Raw genomic sequence first — 26,283 nt, 5'->3', positions numbered from 1 at the left:
AAAAATGGAATAAACGAGCCAAAACTGATTTTTGGTCTGAGGCAGAAACCCCTTAGGTCGCCAACTAGCCCGCGCCTAAATGGGGTTTCAGACCAGATATCAACCGTATTTGTTCTCGTCATTTCCCTTAACCCATTTTTCATATTTGTAATCGGTTTCACCATTTCAAGTATTTTCGAACCATTGTTATTTTATTTCACATGTTTTAACCATAAAGCATTTTTCACCCTTTGTTCCTCATACCATGACGGTTAAATCCGCGTTTCGGTGATAATATTTGGTTAATGACATTTAAAAGGTATTTTAAAGCCTTTTATTTCATTTCTTTACATTTTCAAACAAACATATTAGTCACCAACACAAAGTCATCCTTGGTTCTACATACCATGCCGGATTTTAACCGGGGTACGATGATGAGTATCGACTAATAACATTCAAACAGACATAAAAACAATTAGTCCATAATCATTTTCAAAACTATTCATGTCAAGTTTGTCAAATCGAACCCGACACCGAATATTATCAAAATAATGATGATTATTCGAGTCAAGTTCTTCAAATCAACAAATGCGGTCTAAACGACCCCTTCAAATCAAATCGGGTTCAAATACCCATTTTCAACACGTTTTATAACGTTTTCTAAAAGGTCAGAACACGACACATAAACCGTGGGCTAAATCGCGCCTAAACAGGCTCTCCATTTCTTACTTTCAAAACCAGAGGGAGGGCCCTTATATCGCCGGCTAGCTCGCGCCTCATATGGCCGTCTGGTACATGGCATGTTCCCTTCCAGCGTTAGTGTAGGACGATCCCGACTCCGGTTAGCCCGTATATAGGACGGATCAGATGACTATTTCATTATCCAAAACCATATTTGCAAAATGCCTTACTAAGACAAATGGATCATGTTATGCACCCTAAACCTAATACGGTAAATGGATGTTTAATTTCCGTCTTGCATGCAAATCAACCATTAATCCAACTCGACATCTTATACTTGATACTTGGCTTAAATCAACCGACTTAGAAAGCTCTCACATGTTAGGTTTAAATTATTGGATGCGCATTCATGCATTTAAACCGTTTTATCAACTTTTGCATTCAACCAACCAAGATCGATCAGTAGAAGCCGCTAACGCGGGCGGGATTGGGTGTCTGATTAAAGGGCTACTTAATACGTTCATTCACCTCTTACTCAGAAACTTTGAATAGTGGACGACCTTATCCAGGGCGTACGAGAGTCATTCTAGAGATAGGATGCTAAAGAGGGACGATTTCCTTATCTTTAGTACCTATGTCAAACACTGCTTTGTGCTTCGATTTGACCGAGATATAAAGTGGAATTCAAACGGGTTCCAAGCATCCCACAAATGCTTGGTGGCGACTCCGAACATCTCTAATCTTTTCGAGACCCTAACCGAGACAAAACCGACCGATCTAAAACGATCCGGTCGAAAGCATCTTTACGCCGCCGAGCGTGGCTTTCAAAAAGACCGATGTATGTCCACTGATCGAAGTGAGCTTGCAGGTGGGCCATGTCTACAGCAATGCATGAATCCTAATTGTCATTTTGGATTTTCAAATGGGAACAATAAATGAGACACCTCAATGGAACCGAGGTGGGAGCCCTTTAAATGTTGCTAGGACTCAAAACAAATACTCATGATAAAGATTAAAAACATGATAAAGAGACAAAGCTAAAGGAGGTGTAGAAAACTCACAATGGAATAGGTTGAAGTCAAGTAATCAACCCCGCATATGTGGTATCCTCCAAATAGCCTTGTCAACCCTTAATTGTCGCTCATTGCGACATCCTCATCACCGGCATCATTGTCGTCATTATCATCGTCACTTGCATCATCAATTTCTTCATTATCTTCTTCATCATCCACCTCCATTGACCAGGAGGATTCACCACTCTCATCATCACCATTGGAACTTGAACCTTGCTCTTCTTCTTCTTGGCATGAATCATTACCTTCCCCGTCTTCAAAAACAACAACCTCCTTTCCATTACCCACCCGACTATCCATTTCGGCATCTTGAGAAGCACTTGGAAAGAATACCTCCTTATCCGCCCAACTAGACAAAGGACATGAAGGATCAAGAAGTCCTTACCTAGTTAGATGTAGAAGGGGTGGATATTAGGCATGGTAGGCATTCACCCGATCATCGTGAGCTTCTTTATGCATTTGTTGCATTAATTGGGTCAAATAGTAGTTGCCTACCATGACATTAGAGCCACTTGGTTTGAATTCTTGGTAGGCAAAGGGATATGGTGGAGTCACAATGGTGGAGGAGGAGGGCTTTGCAATTGGTTCCCTATGTTGCTTAATTATCACTTCGGCTTCGTTGGAGACGGGCAATAGGTAGTTTGGTCTACGGACGAAGATACGGCAAATCTTGCTAGGCAAGACAAAGGACTTAGCTTCTTTGATGAGCCACTCATATTTGTTGTCAAGATTGTCATTCTTGACCCAATGGAATTTGTTGATCATAGTGCTCATATCAAGGAGGTTGTTCCCTTTAACCGGTTTGTAGGTGTTATTTTTGTTGAAATTCGGGTTAAAGTGCTTAGCTAGCCTCGTTACCAAGCTGTCGTTTACAATGAAGGCCGCTCCATCTTTCTCATTATCAATCTTAAGCCACTGATCAAGCAATAGTTGAAGAATGTTGTACTTTTTGGTGAACTTTCCATTGATATTCATGAAGGACTCAAGGTAGACAAAATCAAGTTCGTTGAAGTGGTTGGTGCCTTTTCTAGCAATCAAGGTATTGCCCACAAACTTGTGCCTTACTCTTATGTCCGGATGGTGAACATATAAAGCATGGCACTCCCGGAAAGAATAAAATTTTCGACCGATAATAGCTTTCAAAAGGGGTGCGGCATCATACTTCAAAGACTTTTTCTCAAAATGATAATATTTCAATAGACCAAACACTTTACCAAAATCGGTCTTAGTCATGCTTCTACTCTTGTTCTCAAGACGGAATTCAACATAATTTCGAGTCTCTATCTTATACACCTTCAAGGAGCTTATGAACTCCATGGTCAATGAAGGATAAGTTAATTCTTCCATTTCAAGGAGGGTTAACAACCTCATGGACTCGAAAAATGCTCTAGTTCGCTCAAGCACACCCAATTATTCTAAAGTGTCTTGACAAATAAACTTGGTAGCCACAATAGTCTTTTTGGCAAGGGATAAAAATGCATTGCTATGAGCATCGGTTAAGAAAGTTACCTCCGTAAAATTTGGCAACTGTTCTATAACCGGAGTAGGTGTGGTAGCTTCCTCAATAGGAGTTGCGGTTTCTTGGATTTCCACCCTTGGTTGGGTCACTACCAAAGCCTTAGATGCGAGAAGAGCTTGTTGCCTCTATGATAAATTTGGAGTCTTGGGTGCCTTGATTCTGCCTTTGTTCCTTGCCATTGTATTCTCCTTCTCAAATTGGTATCAACAAACTAAGATTTTGCTTGAATGTTCCTTGCTTCTTCAAAGTTCAATAAATTCCTTAATCAATTTAGGATTTTCGAATTTTTGCCCAAACCCTAGAAAATTGATTCAATTTGTGAGGAATTTTGATATTTAGATGGTCTTTTGTTGATAAAGGAGTTATTTAATCTTATATTTGAGCAAATTTTGTTTGGATGGTGGTGAATTTTGTTGACAAATTGGTGTTTTTGAATGGGTTGATTGAGGGTTTAAGTGGGAGAAAAGGTGTGTGTTTGTGTTTTTGAAAGATAGAAATGAATTGGGAAGGAAGGGGTTGTCCCGTGTTTTGCTTAATTACAGGCCTGGGACGCTCGGATTCTTCACGGGACGCGCGAATCCTCTTATAGGATTTCCTGAAATTGCAAACCAGTGCCAGGACGCGCAGATTCGTCTCAGCTCAAGCGGATTTATTCTTGGTAAGAATATTTTCATGTACTTTGCATAAGCCGGAACATTATTGATCAATTCCGTGAATGGGATTGCGACTTCTAAGTTCTTCACAATTTCCATGAACTTTCCAAGTTGTTCATCAAGCTTAGGCTTAGCTTGGCGACTTGAGAATGGAAGTGTAATCACAATAGGCTCTTTTTCCTTAGCCTTCTCTTCATTCTTCTTCTTTGAAAGTTCGTTGGAAGTAGGATCTACCTCCTTAGAGTTCTCCACAACTCTTTGCTTGTCACTAGCATCCACAATATCTTCATCAATTGGCCTCTTCGGCCCCTCATATCTTGTACCACTCCTCAAATGGATGGCACTAACCGTCTCATGTCTCGTGGGTGGGTTACCTTGAAGAGGTAATTGCCCCTTCTGTCTTTGAGAGCTAGAAGATGCTAATTGAGTCATTTGAGTCTCTAACATTTCAGTGTGGGCAAGAATGTTGTTGATAGTTATTTCTTTAGCTTGGCTATCTTTTTGCAATTGGAGGAGCGCTTTTTGAACATCAAAGGTTTGGTCATTTGATTGGTTGTAAGAAGGTTAATTTTGATAACCTTAGCTTTGGTTGAAAAAGGGTCTTTGAGCTTGGTTTCTCATTAGAGGTGGGGTGTACGTAGGTTGGGGGTTTTGAACATTTTGGCTCTTGTATGAAAGATTTGGATGAAATTTTGTATTCTCATTATAGTAGTTGGAATAAGGGGTGCCATTCTTGTATGCTTGGAAAGTATTCACTTGTTCATTTGTTCCCCTACATTCATTTTGATCATGTCCCAAGGTTCCACAACTTTCACATACTCCACTTGGAATTGAGGATGATGCCACCATAGCATTGACATGTTGTTTAGGTGATTTTGAGGCTTCATCAAGCTTAGCCATGGCCTTCTCAAACTTCAAATTGATGGTGTCGATATGAGCACGTAGTTGACCACCCAATTGTGTGATGGAATCTACCTCATGCTTTCCTCCTCTTGTGGCCTTTCGAGGCCTACTATATTGGGAATTATGAACCGCCATCTCTTCGATTTTGGCCCATGTTTGATTGTCATAAACTTTGGTAAACATCCCATTGGATCCCATATTAAGAACATTGCATGAATCTTCATATAGGCCGTTCCAAAATTGTTGCACAAGGAATCACTCACTAAGTCCATGGTGTGGACAAGAACGACAAGTGTCCCTAAATCTCTCCCATGCTTCATATAATGATTCCTCATCCCTTTGCTTGAACCCGGTGATTTGGGCTCTCAACATATTAGTCTTCTCCGGAGGATAGAATTTCTTGTAGAAGGCAAGTGCTAACTTTTTCCATGAATCAATACAAAGGGTAGCCTTGTCTAGGCTCTTCAACCATTGCTTTGCGGTACCGATTAAAGAAAAAGGAAATAATACCCATCGGATTTGGTCTTGAGTAACTCCGGTTTGAGAAATTGCATCACAATAGTCACAAAAAGTCTTCATATGTGAATGAGGGTCTTCACTAGGCATCCCTCCAAATTGACTTCTCTCAACTAATTGTATGAATGCGGATTTGGCAATGAAATTACCGGTTAAATGTGGTGGTGTAGGAGTACCGTTTGGTAGGTTCTCCTCGGTTGGTACGGAATGTGATGAAAATTTAGGCATTGTGGGTTGAGTTTGTGGTTGGTTTTGAATTGGGTTATCCTCTCCTTCTCCTGCAAAAGGGTTGACAAACTCAATGTTATTTGTTTGAATGTCCACAATCTCTCCAATACCTACAACTCTTGAAGTACCTCTAGAAACCCTTCTATTATTGGTTAAGGTCCATTCAATCTCGAAATCAATAGGTAATAAATTACCTTGTGATCTCCTAGTCATGCAAAATATCAAACAACTAGAAAACAATTAGAATAACCTTGAGGAGATTGACTTCCCCAAGATGAAGAAAGACACAACTAAAAACAATTAACGAAAATCAAATCAATTAAGCACCGTCCCCAAAATCGGCGCCATTTTTTGTTCGGAATTTATACTCGTCGTCAAAAGCTACCAACCAAAACAATATTTATAATTTCAAAAACTACTCTTAGTAAAGAGGTAAGTAAAGGTCGGATCACAAGGGATGGGTATTGATGTAGGATTTTCAATTGCAAGTAGCTATGTCTTAGAGTGTCACAAATTGGGTTGAGATGGGATGTAATCTAAACTAATCAACAAGATGAATGTAAATTAATGAAAACAAAGTAAAGCAATTAAGGGGTTTGTAAACAATTGATTAAAGGCACTAGGGTGTCATGGGTTCATAGGGGATTCATGGAAATAGATTATACAAACATGTTCTCAAATAGAAGCAAGCACTTATTGTTGTGATGGGATCGAGTTAGTGTATATCTTACAATCCTTAGGAAGATTTAGGTCCCGGAGCCAAGTCGTATAGACATGTATAACACCTACAAGTCGACTTAGTCTCCTCCTATTTAACTCTATGAATGGTCTAATGAAGCACGAGTTGGTTTATGTCTAACAAGCCTAATTGAAAAGATAAGAGATGGGTAAAAAATGCAAGGATTCATAGGCTCGCATTTCATCAAACATAACATGTGCATAGGTTGAAATCACAACAAGCAAACAATTTAATTAAGAAACATATTAGATTAAGCATAGATCAATTCCCATGTCTGTTTCCCCTAATTCCCCATTAACCCTAGATAAAGGAATACTCACTCATGATCAAGTTTAGCATGCTAATAAGGTTGTCAATCATACTAACAAAGCAAAACATGATGAATAAATGATATGATTAACAATAATTAAACAAGGGTAAAAGATATTATACCTATTGAGATGATCCAAATAATAAAGGAAAGAATAATAGAAGTAATCTTGATGATTGATGGAAGGTTATCAATCCTCCAATAAACCCCAATAATCTTCTAATTACCCAACTAAACTAAGAACAATTGAGAGATTAATGAAAGATTATAATGTGATTAATATTGAGAAGTGTATTACAACTAAATTAAGAATTAATTAAGAAAGGATTAAGATGATATTGAAAGTTGATTAAGGGTTGATATTAAGGGTTGATGATAATTTAGGTAGTACAATGGGGTATTTATACTAAAATTAATTACAAGGATTAGGGTTGCTAAGGGCTTAAATGACTATTAAGACCCTAAGAGAAACTTGAGGATTTGCAACCCCCGATGGACATGCGCGGATCATGCTTACTACTCCCACCAGGATCCGCTCGTCCTCACCTCGAAGCACGGCTTGTCTTGTAAGAAGATTCGCTTCGGTGGCAGTCGGACGCTCGAATCGTGCTCTGGTACGCTCGTCCTGAGCCCAAGTGATGTGACTCATATTTGAGCACATTTAGTCCCCGAATTAACCTCGTTCCCATGCTTTCTAGCACATATTTGGGTCATTTATTATCTTTAGTTTCCCATTTTGCATATTCTTTGAGGTTTTGTGTCCTTGGTAGGAAAGGGTCACTAACCTTACATTTGTGAGGCGAAATGGAGCTAAATGGATCGCATCCAATGACCAAGCATCAAAGAGAAGACCAACACTAGAGGCCTAAATAGATAAATAACATGAAATGGGCAATGATGAAGAGATCCTTGCATCCCCAACACGATCCTTGCGGATTGCTAAGGAGCCAAACAAGAGGACAACTCTGTCCAGCGATCCGAGCGGCCCGAGCTCAGGATGAGCGGATCCGAGCCACGATCCGAGCATCCCTGAGCATCATCTGAGCGTGCCAGAAAAACAATCCGGGCGTCCCGACTTCCAGCACGAGCGGGTCCTCTTACCGAACAGTCCGTGCATCAGGCCAGGACGAGCGGATCCTGGTGGGACTAGCAAAGGCGATCCGCGCATGTCCCTCGGGAGTTGCATTTCCTCAAGTTTTCTTAGGGTCTTAATAGCCATTTAATCACTTAGTAACCCTAATCCTTGTACTTAATTTTAGTATAAATACCTCTTTGTACCACCTAGATTATCATCAAGTTATAATCAACTCTTAATAGTAGCTTAATCAATTCTTAATCTTCTCTTAAATTAGTCTTAATTTAGTTGTAATATATTTCTCAACATTAATCACATCTTAATCTTTCATTAATCTCTCAATTGTTCTTCCTTTTATATGGGTAATTAGAAGATTATTTGCGTTTATTTGGAGGATTGACAATCTTCCATCAATCATCAAGTACTTCTATTATTCTTTGCTTTATTATTTGGATCATCTCCATAGCTATAATTCCTTTGTACCCTTGTTTAATATTGTTAATCACTTTACTTTATTCATCATGTTTTGCTTTGTTAGTATGATTGACAACCTTATTGGCATGCTAAACTTGATCATGAGTGAGTAGTTTCTCTAGCTAGGGCTAATGGGGAATTAGGGGAAACAAACATGGGGATTGATCTATGCTTAATCTAATATGTTTTCATAATTAATTTGCTTGCTTGTTGTGGTTTCAACCTATGCACATGTTATGTTTGATGAAATGCGAGCCTATGAATCCTTGTATTTTTTTACCATCCCTTTTCTTTTCAATGAGGCTTGTAAGATTTAAACCAACTCGAGCCTCATTAGACCATGCATAGAGTTGAATAGGAAGAATTAAGTCGACTTGTAGGTGGTTTACAGTCTAGAGGACTCGGCACCGGGACCCAAATCTTCCTAGAGATTGTATGACATACACTAACTCGATCCCATCACAACAATAAGTGCTTGCATCTAATTGAGAACATGTTTGTATAATCTACTCCCATGAATCCCCTATGAACCCATGACACACTAGTGCATTTAATCAATTATTTACAAACCCCTTTATTTGCTTTACTTTATTTTCATTAATTTACATTCATCTTGTTGATTAGTTTAGACTACATCTCATCTCAAACCCAATTAGTGACACCCTTAGACATAGTTACTTGCAATTGAAAATCCTACATCAATACCCGTCCCTTGGGATCTAACATTTACTTACCTCTTTGCTAAGAGCAGTTTGTGAAGTTATAAATATCCTTTTGGTTGGTAGCTTTTGACGACGAGTTTTAACCGAACCACCAAGCCGCTCAGATCGTGGCACAGGGTTCTTCTCTTGTTTGGCTCCTTAACAATCCGCGGGGATCGTGTTGGGGATGCAAGGATCTTTTCATCATTGCCCATTTCACTTTATTTATTTGCTTAGGCCTGTAGTGTCGGTCTCTTCTTCGATGCTTGGTCATTAGATGCGATCCATTTAGCTCCATTTTGCTCCATAAATGCAAGGTTAGCGATCCTCCTACCAAGGACACAAAACCTCAAAGAATATGCAAAATGGGAAACTAAAGATAAGAAATGACCCTAATATATACTAGAAAGCATGGGAACAAGGCTAATTCGGGGACTAAATGTGCTCAAATATGAGTCATATCAAGTAGCATTCAAAATCCTAGAAGAATTCAACATAAAACTCAACCCCTCCAAATGCCACTTTGGATTATCATCAGGGAAGTTCCTAGGATATATGGTGACAAAGAGAGGAATCGAGGCTAGCCCAGAACAAATAAAGCCTATCATGGAGCTAGAGTCACCTAAGTCAGTCAAGGATTTCAAGAGGTTGGCAGGAAGAATTGTAGCCCTGAACTGGTTCATATCCAGGTCATTCGAAAGATGCAAGTCATTCTACAACTTGCTTAGGAAGAACAAATCATTCCAGTGGATGCCTGAACATGAAACAGCCTTCTAGGAATTAAAGTTACTTGTGCACTCCACCATTATTGGCCAAACCAAACGAAGGAGAACCCCTGACTGTCTACCTGTCAATCACTGAAACAGCAGTAAGTGGAGTCCTGGTCAAAGAGATTGAAGGCCAACATCACCCTGTCTATTATGTAAGTAAAAGCCTCCTGGATGCAGAAGTAAGGTATGGTCTACTTGAAAAGTATGTACTTGCATTAATCGTATCCTGCACAAAACTCAGACCTTACTTTGGGAGTCACCCAATAATAGTCCGGACTAATTTACCTATTAAATCTGTCCTGAAAAAACCTTAGTTATCAGGCAGAATGGCAAAATGGTCAGTTCAACTTAGTACTTATGATATCACCTTTGAACGTAGGACGACAATAAAATCTCAGGCCTTAGCAGACTTTATGGCTGATTTCAGTCCCAACCTAGAACCAGACTTCATAAAAGTGGTCAACCGACTAGACACCCAAAAATCAGATCTAGACTGGATCCTACATGTTGATGGGGCAACTAGTATGAAGGGAACTGGCCTAGGGTTAGTACTAAAATCTCCATAGGAGGATATAATAGTTCAGCTGTCAGCTATATGAAATTAAAACAACAAACAATGAGCCAAAATATGAAGCCCTGATAGCTGGACACAATGTATGTATAAATCTTAGTGAGCAAAATCCCAAGGTAAAAACTAACTCACTTTTAATTTGAAATCAAGTCAAAGGAACTTATGTCGCAAAGGACTCAAAAATGATTTCATATTTGTAATATTGTCAAAAACCTTTGCGCAAAGTTCAAATCATTTGACATTGACCAAATACCAAGAGACTTAAACACCCAGGTTGATGCCCTAGCCAGCATGGGATCAAATTTCAGCCCTTCTGTATTTGACAAGATACCCATTGTTCACCTGCTTGAACCGACCATTACCAAGCCTGATCAAACTTATCCCATCATCGAGGACACAAATTCCTAGACCAAAGCATAGTATGATTGGTTCCTGTAGAGGATATTACCCCAGGACGGGCATGAAGTAAGAGCCCTTAGAATAAAATCTTCCACTTATACTATCATCAATAACACATTGTTTAAAAAGTCTCAGGCTGGACCTTATCTGCGATGCCTGGAACCACACGAGGCCAAACAAGTCATTGAAGACATACATGACGGATACTGTGGAAATCATAAAGGAGGCATGAGCTTCGGAAGCAAAGTCCTAAGGACAGACTATTTCTGGCCAACCTTAAGGGCCGACTGTCTGGCATACAACTCAAAATGTGAGGCATGCCAGCTTCACTCACCATTCATTTACCAGCCGTCTGAACTTCTACCTTCAATCTCAGCCCTCTGGCCATTCATGAAGTAGGAGATGGACATTGTAGGCAAGTTACCACAAGCCCCTGGAAAAAAGTTTACATGTTGGCTATGACTAACTACTTTTCAAAGTGGATAGAAGTTGATTCATACAGGCAAGTCTAAGAGAAGGATGTCATATCATTTATCAAGAGAAATATTATATAGTGTTATGGCATCCCCTCAAAAATAGTTTGTGACAGTGGCACGCAATTCGTGGGAAAGAGAACAATGGTCTTTTGTGCACAGTGGAACATCAACCTGGTGACCTCCACACCAGGCTATCCAAATGCTAACAGTCAGGCCGAGTCCAGCAACAAAGTGGTGACTAATTTCCTGAAAAAGAAGCTAAAGCAAAGAAAAGGAAGATGGGCTGAAGAACTTCCTCTAGTCCTCTGGGATGACAGAACTACACCTATATCATCAACTGGCCAGACGCCCTATTCCCTCGTCTATATCTGTGAGGCAGTAATTCCGGCAGAAATTTATGTGCCTACCTCCAGATGTAGCCTGAATAATATTGAGGAAAAGAAGCCATTAATGCAGGATAGCCTGACCTTGGCTGAAAAACTGAGAGATGCAGCCAGGATCAAAATAGAATCCTACCAACAAACAGCAGCCAAAAGCTACAACAAGAATGTTCAGATCAGGGTATTCAGGAAAGGGGACCTAGTCCTACAAAAAGTATTTCCAAAGACAAAGGACAAGACTGTAGGAAAACCTGCCCCTGCATGGGAAGGGCCTTACCTGATCGATTCAATAGTAGGTCAGGGAGCTTACAGATTTTAGACCCTGGATGGAGACATGATTCCTAGACCCTCGAATGTCTCTCACTTAAAATTATTTCATGTACAAGTCCTTTTATTTTGCCTGAACCAGGTAAGGCTATCAAATCCATTTCTTACCTGGCATGCTTCTATGTGTAACTGTCATGAATAAAATGATCCATGTTGTTATTCCTATGTGATTTCCTGCTATTTGAAATTGTCCGATGTTATCATAACTTGAATTTCCTGACTATTCCTTCACTTTACTTCCTAAATCAATATATTGAATCCTGAGAACTTGTTTTACGCCTTTTTGCAATTATCTAGCATAACATACTTGCCTGCTTAAACAAATATTCAGGATTGAGGGCCACTCTACCCAACTTGAATAGCATCCCAGAAATGCTTCACAAATTATGACATAATAGAGATCACTAAATCTCAATCTTTTGTCACATCTAACTTACATAAAAACTGGAGCTGAGTACAAAAGACAAGTAAGATGGTGAAAAAAATCCGGTCTACTTGTCACAAGCCCTCCTGACAGGTTGAGGGCCATAAGCCCTCCTGACAGGCGACTTCCCCCTCCTTCCCAAAAAGCTCTTCAGACAGGATAAAGCTACCAGCCTCCAATAGGCCGAGGGCCATAAGCCCTCCTTACAGGCATCATCTTCACAGTTACTAATTGCAAACCAGGTACAAAAGAAAGAAGATTAAAACAACCAGCTTCATATTACATATTTATCAGCAACATGAGAAGACGAAAAATAAAATTAATCTAAGGAACATCCCCCCCTAGATGGGCCAAAAACCAACCAACATATACATAGTTTGTCCAGGGAACATCTCCCCCTGGATGGGCCAAAACTTATCCTAAGCAAACTTTTAACCTGCCTTGGAGGCAGTAGCAGACCCAATCCCTTCATCAGTTGTCTCTTCCTCATCAGCTCCATCTTCGCCAGAGTCACTCTTGTCCTCATCATCAGCTTGCAGTTTGTGAAGATCAGGTTAGGCAGCATTAAGGTCGACCATCTCCTGCTCAGGGTTCCAGTATGGCCTGACTACAACAGGCTCCTTCATAGTATCAACCCAACCGTTGCCAAATAAGTACAGGGCGGCATCCTTATACCTACTTTGCACTGTGTCCTTCTCAACAGTCAGCTCCTCATTTGCTTTCAGAAGCTTCTGTATAGCCTGCTTCTCATCTTTAATCTTATTCTCAATGGTAGCAAGCTTCGCTTGGGCAGACTTCACTGCATTCTAAGCAACCCTATCTTGGATACTTCAACGACCAATTTTGCTTTGCCTGCCTCGTTCTCTTTCTTCAGGGCCTCATTTTCCTCTTTCAGCGCTTCCATGTCAGTCTTCAGGGCCCAATATCCTTCTTCAAACACTGCACCTCCCAGTCTAGGACGTTATTCTTGGCATTAGAACACTTCAACTCGCAAGCACCCCTCAACATATCATTTTCAATCTACACAGAATCATAAGCAGGGAAGAAAGAGCAGGGCTAAAACTTAAGAACAGAATGAAGAACAGGAAGACATAATCATACCCCCTGCAGCATAGCAACCAGATTAGCAACACAATCAATGGAATGGTACATAGCAGCCACAGCCTAGGCAGATGACTCTTTAGCCTAGTAGGTAGAATAGGGATTGTTGGGCCCTAAATTATCCTGCCTGACCTGATATAGGCCAGGCAACAGCCAAGGACAACTTCCAGGCAAAAGACATCTGAAACCAGGCATTGATTCAACACGGATAGGCACCAAGCGGAGTTGATGAAAGACAAAGCGAAAGATAACCAAAAATTAAAAAGGAAAAGCACCAGGCCACTGCAGGCGACAAATAGGCAGTTGATATATGTTCCCTACAAAAAAGGAAGACCAATTCCAGAAAGCTATAATATAGGAAGCAGTCAAAACAACGGCTAAGAAAGAGGCAACCACCTCCGGGTAAATAGGGCACATTCCCTATTTACCAGAAAACCCTAAACGGCATAAGAAGGAGGAAGAGATCAGCTATAAATAGAAAAGAAGAGAAGAGGAGAAAGAGAATCAGAGATACCCTCACTTTTACTTATATTTTTGTATTCTTAAGCTATATATTTGCCTGTCACGCCTGATATAACAATACTCTGTCAGGCTATCTAAAACCATAGTAACAATCACTCCTGGCTTGGTGCCCGTGGTTTTTTCCCTTATTCCCAGGGTTTTTCCACGTATAAAAATCTTTGTGTCATTGTTTATTAGTTCATTTTGCACTTAATTATACCGATCAGGCGAGTTGTTTGAGTTAGATCACCCTACATATAAATCCCTGGCAGGACACTCTAGATCAGTAAAAAGCCTGTCAAAACAATTGGCGCCCACCGTGGGGCATCTAACTCAAAAATAATCAAAGCCCACCACCAAATACCACAAAAAAAAACTAAGAAAAGATGGCAGGAGATAGCGTTGAGCAACAATTAGTCACCAAACAACGATTGTTGGAGATGGAACAACTGAAACAAAAAATGATCCAGTGGAAGCGTAAGGCAAAATTGAAAGAATCGAATCCACCTAAAAATACAAATGGGAGAAAAAGCTTCAGGATCAAAGTTGAAAGTCCATCCTGGCACACCATTCTCCTCAATCATAAGGAACATTGATTTCTCCAATACTGGTACTCCTACTTCATCAAAGTCCAAAGCAGGAGAAGGAACGGACTCAGAAGAACTCCAAAATGAAGAGACCTCATCAGATCGTACTAACACGGCCATTATGATGGCTATGCTCCAAGAAATCCAAAAACTTCATGAGAGATTTGAAAAGATTCCAGGAGTTCCTACCCCAATTGAAGAAGCAAATCCAGAGAGCTATCTTTGATTCACCCTTTGTGGATGAAATAGCAAAAATAGACCTGCCAAAGAAATTTGTGATTCCCTCAATGAGAATCTATGATGGAACCACGGATCCACAAAACCATGTTGCCTATTACAAGCAAAGGATGCTTTGCAAAGATCAATTCCCGATGAACTACGTCAAGTCCGTATGTAAGGGATTTGGAACAACTCGAACGGACCGCCCGCAATGGTACATAAACCTGCCAAATGAAAGCATCAAGTCCTTTGCACCTGGTCAACTCTTTCAATCATCGGTTTGCCACAAAGCAGGGAACTAGAAAAGAGATCCAAAGACTGTACAGGGGTTAAACAAAAGCCTGGAGAATCCATCTGATCCTACATGACAAGATTCAACAAAGAAAAGGTTTCAATCCCCGGATGTGATGTTGGAACAGCCGTTGAAGCTTTCGAGCAAGGGCTACCCCCGGACGGTGACTTCTACGATGCAATGACCATGAAGCCCTGTCATACCTTTGAAGATGTCCAAGCATTAGCCATAGGCTATATCAGCTGGAAGAAGACAAAGGCTACAAGGCGGATAATGCGACAACAACTCGAGGATATGACAAAACCAACGAAAAAAGCTCTCACCACAGAGGAAGCGGTTCCAGCCATCTCCCTACACGAGACCCGACGATCGAAGTCAACTATACACATGAACAACGAGGTAACTCCTATACTTATCCTCCTGTCTAGGAATATAACTTCTCTGTTGACATTGCAGGACTGATCAAGAGACTTGACCATATGGGAGACATTGTCAAGTGGCCAAAGAAGTCAAACAACCCCAACTCAAGGAAGGACACCACCAGGTGGTGCGAATTTCACATGGACATAGGACACACAACAGAGGAATGCCTGGGATTACGGAGACAAGTGGCTTACCTTCTAAAGAAAGGATACCTGAAAGACTTGATGCCAACAAAGAACAGGGAAGACGATGGAACAAGAAAAAACACAGAAAGGTAACAACGTGACTTACCCCCTGCACCACCCATTTATTAAGTCAAATTCATCAATGGAGGATCATAAATTTGTGGCCTGACCAGCTCAGCTGCAAAGAAAATTGCCAGGGAGTCAAAAATGAAATCTCCTTTTAAACCTATCAATTTACCTCAAATTACTTTTGACGACACTGATATGCAGGGCATTCCAGACCTCCACCATGATAGCCTGGTCATCACCATGCAAATAGGGACTGCACGTGTCATGAGAATCCTGGTAGATGGAGGCAGTTCAGTAAACCTGATCATGCTTGATGTCCTTAAAGCAATGAAGATTGATGAAAGCCAAATCATAAAGAAGTCTAATGTCCTAGTGGGATTCAGTGGAGAAACAAGAAACACACTGGGAGAAATACACCTGCCCACATACGTGGAAGGAGTATCTTCATACGAAAGATTCGGAGTCCTGGACTGCCTGTCATCCTACAATGCCATATTTGGAAGACCATGGATCCACAACGTAAGGGCCATACCCTCCACCTATCACCAATGCATCAAAATACCAACAGAATGGGGAGTAGCAACCATAAAAGGTGAACAAAAATCTGCCCAGGAATGCTATACTGAGTCACTGAAGCCTTCCAAGACAGGTAAGTCCCTCGCGTAGCAATTACGATTCGTCAGACAACTCATGTGGCGTAAAACCAAAATGGAAACTGATCAAGTAATTTTAGACCCTGAGTACCCTGACAGGCACGTACTGGTAGGATCTGATGTCCCTGATAATATCAGGCCAGAATTAGTAAATTTTCTTAAAGGTAAAATTTCATGTTTTGCCTGGTCACATTTTGATATGACCGGAATAGATGCCAATATTATTACACATAAACTAAATATTGATGAGTCATATAAGCCTGTCCAGCAGAAAAGAAGAAAGTTTGCCGCTGAAAGACATGCTATCATTAATGAAGAAGTAGACAAACTATTGGACATGGGGATGATAAGAGAAGTCATGTACCCTAGCTGGCTAGCCAACGTAGTGGTGGTACAAAAGAAGAATGGCAAGTGGAGAGTTTGTGTAGATTACACAGACCTCAATAAAGCCTGCCCAAAAGACCCATTTCCGCTCCCACACATAGACGCAATGGTGGATGCTACAGTAGGGCATGAACTCCTGACATTCATGGATGCCTCAAGTGGATTCAATCAAATCAAGATGCACCCATCTGATCAGGAACATACTGCATTTATCACGGAAAGGGGCATATACTGCTACACAGCAATGCCCTTTGGCCTGAAAAATGCAGGGGCAACATACCAACGCCTGGTCAATACAATGTTCAAGGACCAAATAGGAGACACCATGGAAGTCTATATTGATGACATGGTTGTTAAATCAAAGAAAGCTGAAGATCATGTCAGGGACTTGGAGACAGCCTTTAAGATCCTGGAAGAATTCAATATGAAACTTAACCCATCCAAATGCCATTTTGAAGTATCTTCAGGAAAATTCCTAGGGTACATGGTGACCAAAAGAGGAATAGAAGCCAGCCCAGAACAAATAAGAGCCATACTAGAACTGGAATACCCCAAGTCAGTCAAAGATATTCAAAACCGACGGAGACGAGTTGCGACCTCGAATAGATTCATTTCCGGATCATCAGTAAGGTGCAAGGCATTCTATGACCTACTCAGGAAGAACAAAGCATTCAAATGGTTGCCTGAACACGAGTCAGCTTTCCAGGAGCTCAAAACATACCTGACTACACCTCCGCTACTTGCCAAACCAGACAAAGGAGAACCCCTGACGGTCTACCTATCTGTCACAGAAACATCAGTAAGTGGAGTCCTGACCAAAGAAATTGATGGCCAACAGCATCCAGTTTACTATGTAAGTAAAAGTCTCCTAGACGCAGAAACCAGGTATGGCCTACTTGAAAAATATGTACTTGCTTTAGTAATGTCCTGCACTAAACTTCGACCTTATTTTGAAAGTCACCCAATCATTGTAAGAACCAACCCGCCTATCAAATCTGTCTGAGAAAGCCTGAGTTGTCGTGGCGAATGGCAAAATGGTCAAGACAAATCAAAGACCTAAGATATAACCTTTGAACCCGGACGGCAATTAAATCTCGTGGCACTAGCAGACTTCGTGGTCAATTCGGTCCTACCCTAGAACCAGACCTCATAAAAGAGGTCAATCTTCTTAACACCCAAAAGACAGACCAGGAATGGACTCTCCATGTAGATGGGGCAACAAATATGAAAGGCACTGGCCTAGGACTAGTCCTAAAGTCACCACAGGGAGACCTAATTGCACAGGCTATTAATTGTGAATTCAAAGCCACGAATAATGAGGTTGAATATGAAGCCCGATTCTTTGGATTAAAGGTATGTATAGAACTCGGTGTAGCAAATCTCAAGGTAAAAACTGACTCTCTCTAAATTTCCAATCAAATCAAAGGAGTATATGCTGCAAAAGATTCAAAGATGATACTCTATTTGGAATATGTCAAAAACCTTTGCAAAAAATTCAAAACCTTTGACATTGACCAAATACCAAGGGACTTAAATACCCAGGCGGATGCCCTAGCCAGCCTGGGATCAAACTTCAGCCCTGCTGTGTTTGACAAAATACCCATCGTCCACCTGTTGGAACCAACCATAGAAAGGCCTGAACAAATTTGCCCTATCCAGGAAGATACAACCTCCTGGACTAAACCTTACTATGATTGGTTCCTACAGGGGATACTCCCTACAAATAAAAACGAAGCAAGGGCCCTGAAAATCAAAGCATCCACTTATACCATTATAAATAACACCTTGTTTAAAAAGTCTCAGTCGACCTTACTTACGTTGCCGGAACCAAATGAAGCCACAGTCATAGAAGACATACATGATGGATACTTCTTTGAAATCATAAAGGTGGAAGGAGCCTGGCAAGCAAAATTCTCGGACAGGCTACTTCGCCAACCCCGAGAGCCGATCGCATAGCATATAGCTCAAAATGTGAAGCCTGTCAAATCCATTCCCCTTATATACATCAACCATCGGAGCTACTACATTCCATCTCAGTCCCCTGGCCATTCATGAAATGGGGCATGGACATAGTAGGCAAGCTACCTCCTCGGCGCCCGGAAAAAACTCTTCATGCTAGCAATGACTGACTACTTTTCCAAATGGATAGAGGCGGACTCTTACAGGCAAGTCAAAGAAAAAGATGTCATATCATTTATCAAAAGGAATATCATATGTAGATATGGAATACCTTCAGAAATAGTCTGTGACAATGGTACACAATTTGTGGGAATAAGAACAAACTAACTTCAGGCACAATGGAATATCAATCTAGTCACATCTACACCAGGCTACCCTAAAGCCAACGGCCAAGCGAATCAAGTAACAAAGTAGTAATCGATTGCAAGAAAAAGCCGAAAAGAAGAAAAGGAAGATGGGAAGAAGAGCTCCCCTAGTCCTATGGGCCGACAGGACCACACCCAAAACACCACGGCCGGACACCATATTCCCTGGTCTATGGTCATGAAGCGAATAATACCAGCAGAAAATTCATGTGCCAACTACCGTATGCACGGCCTAAACACAATAGAAGAGAACATGCCCCTATTACAGGATAACCTACTCTTAACAGAAGAACTAAGGGATGCAGCCAAAGTCAAGATAGCCGCCTACCAACAGGCAGTCACCAGAAGTTACAACAAAAATGTCAACATCAGAGTATTCAAAGAAGAAGACCTGGTACTAAGGAAAGTTTTCCCCAACACCAGAGAAAAGAACGCAGGCAAACTAGCCCCTACATGGGAAGGCCCGTACTTAATTGATTCAATAGTGGGACAAGGAGCTTACAGGCTACAAACTTTGGAAGGAGAAATGATCCCCAGATCTTGGAACATTTCCCACTTAAAACTATTTCATATCTGAGAAGCAGGTAAAACTACCTATCCTATATACATGTCAATAGAACTTCCTGCTATGTGCTAAAGTTGCTTGCCTGTTATTCTTAGCTTCACCTAAAAACTTTAATTTAAATCCTGAAAACTTGTTTTACGCCTTCTTTTCACTTATTATATGTTACACTTTAGGCTTAAACAAATATTCAGGATTGAGGGCCACTCCACCCAACCTGAACAGCATTTCTAAAAATGCTCTAATTTGGCACCTGCCTGCCTGACCCGAAAACTAAACTGAGCTCAGTACATAAAAAGATAAGTACAAAGGTGCAATAGACCATAGTACTTGTCAAAGAAGCCCTCCTGACAGGCTGAGGGCCATAAGCCCTCCTGACCGGTAACCACCATCATTCTCAAAAGCCCTCCTGACAGGCAGATAGAGCCACCATTCCCAATAAACACAGGAATGAGGGCCATAAGCCCTCCTGACAGGCATTACTCTAACAAAAAATCACATAAATGTACAGGTACAAATTCCAGTCAAACACAGCAAGAAAATCAAGAGAAGAAAGGATATATATATTAAAACCTACCCAGGAATATACCCTTCCCAGGCAACAAACCGTTTATCCAGGAAAAGCCATTAAAAACCAAAACAAATCCTAAATTATTTGTTCAGGGAACATCCCTCCCTGAATAGGCCAAAACAAACACAAAATTCCACAACAGAAAAAATCAAACTAGCCCGCCTTGGACACAGTAGCAGAGCCAATCCCCTCATCAGCAGCCTCCTCTTCTTCATCTCCTCCTCTTGAAAGATCACTATTTTTCCCTTTGGATGGAGGAGAGTCCACTTCCTCGTCAGCATGCAACTTACAAAGCTCAGGATAAGTGGTATTGAGATCAGCCAACTCCTGATCAGGATTCCAAAAAGGCCTGACTTCAGCAGGCTCTTTCATAACATCCACACGGCCCTTGCCAAAGAAATACAGTGCATCATCTTTATACCTAGCCTGGACCTCATCCCTCTCTACAGCCAATTCTTCATTTACATTTAACTGCTCCTGCATAGCCTGCTTTTCAGCCTTCAACTCTTCCTGAGCAATATCAAACTTAGCCTGAAGAGCTTTCAGAGCATCCTGAGCAGATTTCAGCTTAGAAGACTCCACCAGCAACCGAGCCTTCCCTGCCTCATTATCCTCCCTCAAAGAATGATTCTCAGCCTTGGATACCTCCAACTCAGCTTTAAACTTATCAGCATCTTTTTTCAAGATTTGTACCTCCCAATCCAAGGCATTTTTTAGACCATGGACTGACTCCAGTTGACAGGCGCTCCTCAGCACATCATTAACATTCTAAAACAAAAGAAAAATGCCTATCTAAGCCACAAAAAAGAAAACACACAAAAACCTACAATAAACAAAGACAATATATACCTCCTGAAGCATGGTAATCAGGTTGGCAGCATAGTCCCTGGAATGATACATAGCAGCCAAAGCACGGGCAGAAGCTTCCTCTGCCTGGTACTTGAAATAGGGATCATCAACCACAAAAGCCTGAGCCTGAATTTGATCCTTGGCAAACTGGACCTCATCCATACGAGCCCTGATCCCCCTGACCTCATGAACTCCCCTAGACTCATCCACTCTCTTCCTCTTCTCAGAACGGTCACTATCATCCACAATCTTTTCAGGAGATGCCAACTGAACCTCCTGCACAGGTTCCTGAACGTGAACAGCACTGTCACTTCCCGTTGCCTCACTGCTCTTTGACTTCTCCTCTGTAATCTGGGAGACCCCTACCTTCACCAAAGACATACCAAAACTAGCAATTCTGGCAGAAGCCCTGGTAGCTGCACGACGAGTTTCTAAATCAGCAATATAAGCATGAATCCAATACAGGAAATAGAATGACAAAAAATAAGCAAAAGAACTTACTCCCTGACGAAGATGCCCCTGGAACCTTAGTACTCTTTACAGGCTTATACGTACTCAACTTAGCCTTCTTAAAACGAGGCATAGAAGCTTGCCCCAGACAGGCAGGCCAAGCCCTCTCCTCTTCAGGCAACGCCATAAACGCCGCTATCCGGTCACCACCCCTCAAAGATCGTGGATTATTCACCCAATCATTTACTAAAAGAAAGCACGGGCAAAGTAAGTAAACTCTCCAAAACATATAATTACCAAACCAAAAATAATGCAGGAAAGAAAGTTACCTCCTTCAACAGCTGGGTAATTCAGATAGTCCAGGTCAGGGGCAATTGAATCAGCCTTGATAAACATATAAGTTTGAGCCCATCCTTTATCATCCTCTGAATCAAAGTTGGTAATCAGGTGAGCCATCTTTGACCTGACTCGAAAATTGAACCTCCCAGTAGAATGACTCTTCAGGTGATAAACATTCTTGAAATCAACCAGGGTAATAACCAACTTATGCTTAGAACATAAATGCTCAATAGAATGGACAATTTTCCAAACCATTGGTATGAGTTGAAACGGAGGAACCCTAATAGCCCTAACCATCTCAGTCATAAAAGGAGAAAGGGGAAGCTGACCGCCACCCCTGAACGCCCACTCAAAAATACAGAACCAACCCGGGCTACTCCAATTAGCCCTGACAGGACCGTTCTCAGGAATCCAAACATCAGCCCCATGAGGAATAAGGCCCCAGTCCTTTATATAATGCTCAAAAGCAGGTTTTAGTTGATTGGCTTCTTGAAAAGAAGCCGCCATAGCCTTATTAGGAGAATACTCAACCCCCTTATAAGACATGGACAGAACCTCTGGAGGAGCAACAACCTCCACCACATCATCCTCAGGGATGATATCAGGGACCCCCTTGATACGTGCATTTTATATAGTCTTATTAGCCTATTTTATGCACGTATTTCTATGCTTTTATCGTGGTTTTATGCTACGAAATGCCCCGAATATGCTACTTTGGTTTGTTTTGTCTTATTTGCAGGAATGAACCCAAAAGTAGTGAAATAAAGCCTTTTACCATCCTTTTAGCATGCATTTGGAGGAAGAGTGAATTTGGAGCGGGAATGAAGCTATTTTGAGATGCGCATTGGAGTAAGGAAGGTAGGCGAGCCAAGAGAGTGCTTCAATTTGCTAGTTCCTTCTTGTAAGAGCCATATCTAGAGTTCCACAACAGCTATTAAGGTTATTCCAGTTGGAGGTGAAAGATTATCCTCTTAGCTTTCCAACGCCACCAACCACACCCTATTTGTCCAAGTAACGAAGGAATGGTAGCCGTTTGAAGTTCAGTGCGCGAAGCAGGAATTACGCGCTGAGAAGTGCTCGATCGAGAACTATTTCTGTTCGATCGAGATCCCATTTGCTCGATCGAGAGCTACTTCTTCTCGATCGAGTGATTAAAGGGAAAGAAGTATTCGATCGAGAGGAATTGTTATCGATCGAGAGGAATGCTAAGGAATATCACTCGATCGAGAGTCTTAAGTGCTCGATCGAGCAACAATCCTTGACGGGCTGGGCTTTTAAGCTTTATTTTCCGCAATTAGGTTAATAAATCTTATTTTTCTTATAAATAGGATAGGAGGTCGACATAATGGGGGGGCTTCTCCTCTCTAATAAATCTTAATTCTCTGCTGCTTGTTACTGTTACTTTGCTCTCATTTTCCGGATCATTTATATCAGTAATTTCTTCTCTCCTTTCTCTCTTTTTATTCAATGTTTATTGTTCCCTCTCCTTCTTTATTTATTGTTCTTATTTATTCCATGTCTAGCTAAATCCCCGTAGTATGTTAGGATTAGGGAAGCCGTGGTAGCGATGTTTTAATTGACTTATATAGATTAGTCTTGCGATAGGAATTGTATTAGGCAATTTAATTGTTATCCGGTCGAATGAATGCATGCAGGAGACCATAAATTTAGTTAACCCCGACCTAGATCGAAAGATTGGAAGGGAAGGCTTGCTTAATTACAATAGGGTATTGCAGTGAGGGCGAAAGTTAAGCTGTTTACGCTCTAGGGCGGTTTAAGGACCGAAAGGTGACGACCATATACTACTACAAATCCAGGCAACTACAACGCCCCTTTAACAACGATTATTCACGAAAATCACAATAGACGTTGTAGAATGTATGGCGCGAATTTTACTAAAATAAATTACAACGGGTATTGTTATAAACACCGTTGTTATTAGTTTTAACAACGGGTCACACATTCACAACCGTTGTTAATAATTTGGCGCAAAATTGGCGCAAAGTTAGTGAAAAGTAATCACAACGGTTATTTTTGAAACCCGTTGTTAAAACTTATTTAACAACGGGTGTTTTCTACAACCGTTGTTAAAACTTATTTCACAACGGTTGTTGTTTAATAACCGTTGTCAATACCTTCCATACTATAAACCACACAAACACAAGTCTGCTGCGCACCACAAAACACAACCCTTAATACAAAAACACAAACACAAACACAAAGAGACAAACAAACACAAAACACATACACACTCTCTTTCTCTCTTTCTCTATTTCTCTCTTTCTCATCGTCGCTTTATCTTCTCGCCGTCACCGTGATTTCATCGTCTATTACGTTCGTATTTATCGGGTAAATCTCCGTCACCGTTAGTTTCATCGTCATTATTTTCTTTTTCTATTTATTTCTTTTGCATGTATGTGTTTTTATCGACCATTATGTTATTTGTTTAAGTATTGTTCGCATAATTAGTAAGTAAAACAATGAAGAAGCAAGATGAAGAAGTAAGATAAACATAATTAATATATATATATATATATATATATATATATATATATATATATATATATATTTATAAATACATAAATTAAAAAAAAAAATTACATATGTAAAAATGCAATTCTTATATTTTCATAGAGGATCTTATTCCGCTCTATCGTATCCGTCCTCTCCTCCTTGGCTATTTGGAGGTTCCGTTCAGCAGCTTGCTATATCGTCATATAGCCGCAATCTCGCTTCTTTCTCCGTCAAGCCATCTTCTTTGGCGTGCTTCAGTGCGGATCGAGCTTCCGCAAGGTAGCTCCTGAAACTTTCCTCAATATGGAGGAACCGGCGGATGAAGTTGTTGTTGTTCTCGATCATGGTAAGAGTCTTAAGGATGAAATCATTCATTTTCTTAGAGTTTTTGAGTTTGATTTGAAAGATTAAGTAGAGTTTGTTTTAGCGATTAGAGTTTGGAGATGAATATATGAGATAATGGAAATGTTAGTTGAGATATGCAATGTATTTATACTAAGCAATGTGTGGGTTGAGTTAATTGCTTTTTAATTAATATATATGTTAGGAAGTTGTGCCATAATCATCATCATATCTCTCAATAATGCTGCTTCAAATCCTATTACTAACCCTTCTCATTCCATATTATCCGTTCATATGTACAGTGATGTCAGTAATAATGCATGCATCGGAATTCTAACACGCCGTAATTATGCATGCATCTAGTAATATTTAATTTTCTTTTTTTTTATTTTTTAAGAACAAACAACAACGGTTATTTTAAAACAACCCGTTGTCTTTAGTTATAACAACGGTTTTGTATATTAAAACCCGTTGTTATAACTTTCCCCCCAAAATTAAGTCACACTTTCCACAACGGGTTTTTATACATAAAACCGTGGTTAATAGTTTTAACAACGGTTTCCTTAAGTAAACCAACCGTTGTTAAAACCTTCTACAACGGACGCTTTAACAACGTCCGCTTTTTTATATAACAACGGTTTTTGACAGTTGTTATAGCCTGTATCTGTAGTAGTGATAGCTCTTCTTATCAATAGTCTAATCGCCTTAGTATTCCTGATAGTATAAGATCTGATAGCTGCCACGGTAGACCGACTCCTAGCATACTTCCTTTCTCTTATTTTTAATTTCCTTTATTCCCCTCTCTTGCCTTTAGTTTCAGTAGTTTAGTTAGTTCACAATCAATTCAAAACCCCCATTTCTGTGACATCCTGACAGACTGAGTTAAACAGATAATTAGCAAAATAGCCTCCCTGTGGAGATCGACCCTACTTGCTGCTAGCTTCTGTTAGTTGTTTTTAGGTATTTATTTTTGGTGTAGAAACGACCGCATCAAATTTTGGCGCCGTTGCCGGGGAGGCGACGCTTTTTATCTGTTTTATTTTGTTTGTCCTTTCGCCTCAAGGGAAGACTAAGTACCTTGAGGCTGTTCTTATCTTTTTCTTTAGTGTTGTTTTGATAGGCCTACAGGTTTATTAGACAGGCTACTGAGGGAGATTATCGAAGGGAAGGCTTGAGTACCTTCGATCCCTCTTGCCAAGATGACATCTGTCTCCCGACTAATTGCTCAGTTTGAAGCCCAAGCTGAGAAACCTGCTAGTTGGGAAAGGAAGAAATCTTGGGGATGTGGTGCTGCTGAGCACAATGCAGCTGTAGTTGTGCCGCCACATCTACCCCATCAATGGCCACCGCAATAAGATCCTCGTGATATACAGAAAAAATAAATCGCGGAGCTGAGATCCTTAATTCTAGAATATGGTAGATATATGGGTGCTCAAGTCACTGAAATTGCCGAGTTGCAGTCTGAGATTGCTCGGTTAACAGCAGGGTTGAATGATCGGCAACCAGAAGAGGTGTACTTGACCAAGAGCGGTTTTTCCCATGAAGAACCCGCGTTGCCCAATGCTGAAAATGATTTCTATATTTTGGATGACGACTTTCTATCGTATTTCCAGAGTGTATGCGAGGATATCTGCGGCGCTGTACAGAAAGAAAATCCTCGATCGAGTAATATCTCTTCTCGATCGAGTGACATGCAGGAGGATAGTTCTCGATCGAGTGA

At 40.7% G+C, this 26,283-nt stretch overlaps 1 protein-coding gene and 1 non-coding gene across 2 annotated transcripts; both read left to right on the top strand.

The window, feature by feature from the left end:
- The first annotated feature begins 5,073 nt into the window (after positions 1 to 5,073).
- Positions 5,074 to 5,180, top strand: LOC141603788 (small nucleolar RNA R71). The gene has a single exon (XR_012525638.1). It is a non-coding gene; the product is annotated as a small nucleolar RNA R71 (small nucleolar RNA).
- Positions 5,181 to 11,208: 6,028 nt separating this feature from the next.
- LOC141601113 (uncharacterized) lies at positions 11,209 to 11,766 on the top strand. The gene has a single exon (XM_074421381.1). The coding sequence runs from the start codon at positions 11,209 to 11,211 to the stop codon at positions 11,764 to 11,766; it is 558 nt and encodes a 185-aa protein (XP_074277482.1).
- The last annotated feature ends 14,517 nt before the right edge of the window (positions 11,767 to 26,283 follow it).

Source organism: Silene latifolia, chromosome 9 (assembly GCF_048544455.1).
Source record: "Silene latifolia isolate original U9 population chromosome 9, ASM4854445v1, whole genome shotgun sequence".
NCBI classification, from domain to species: Eukaryota; Viridiplantae; Streptophyta; class Magnoliopsida; order Caryophyllales; family Caryophyllaceae; genus Silene; species Silene latifolia.
This window is presented reverse-complemented; position numbering and strand designations above follow the sequence as displayed.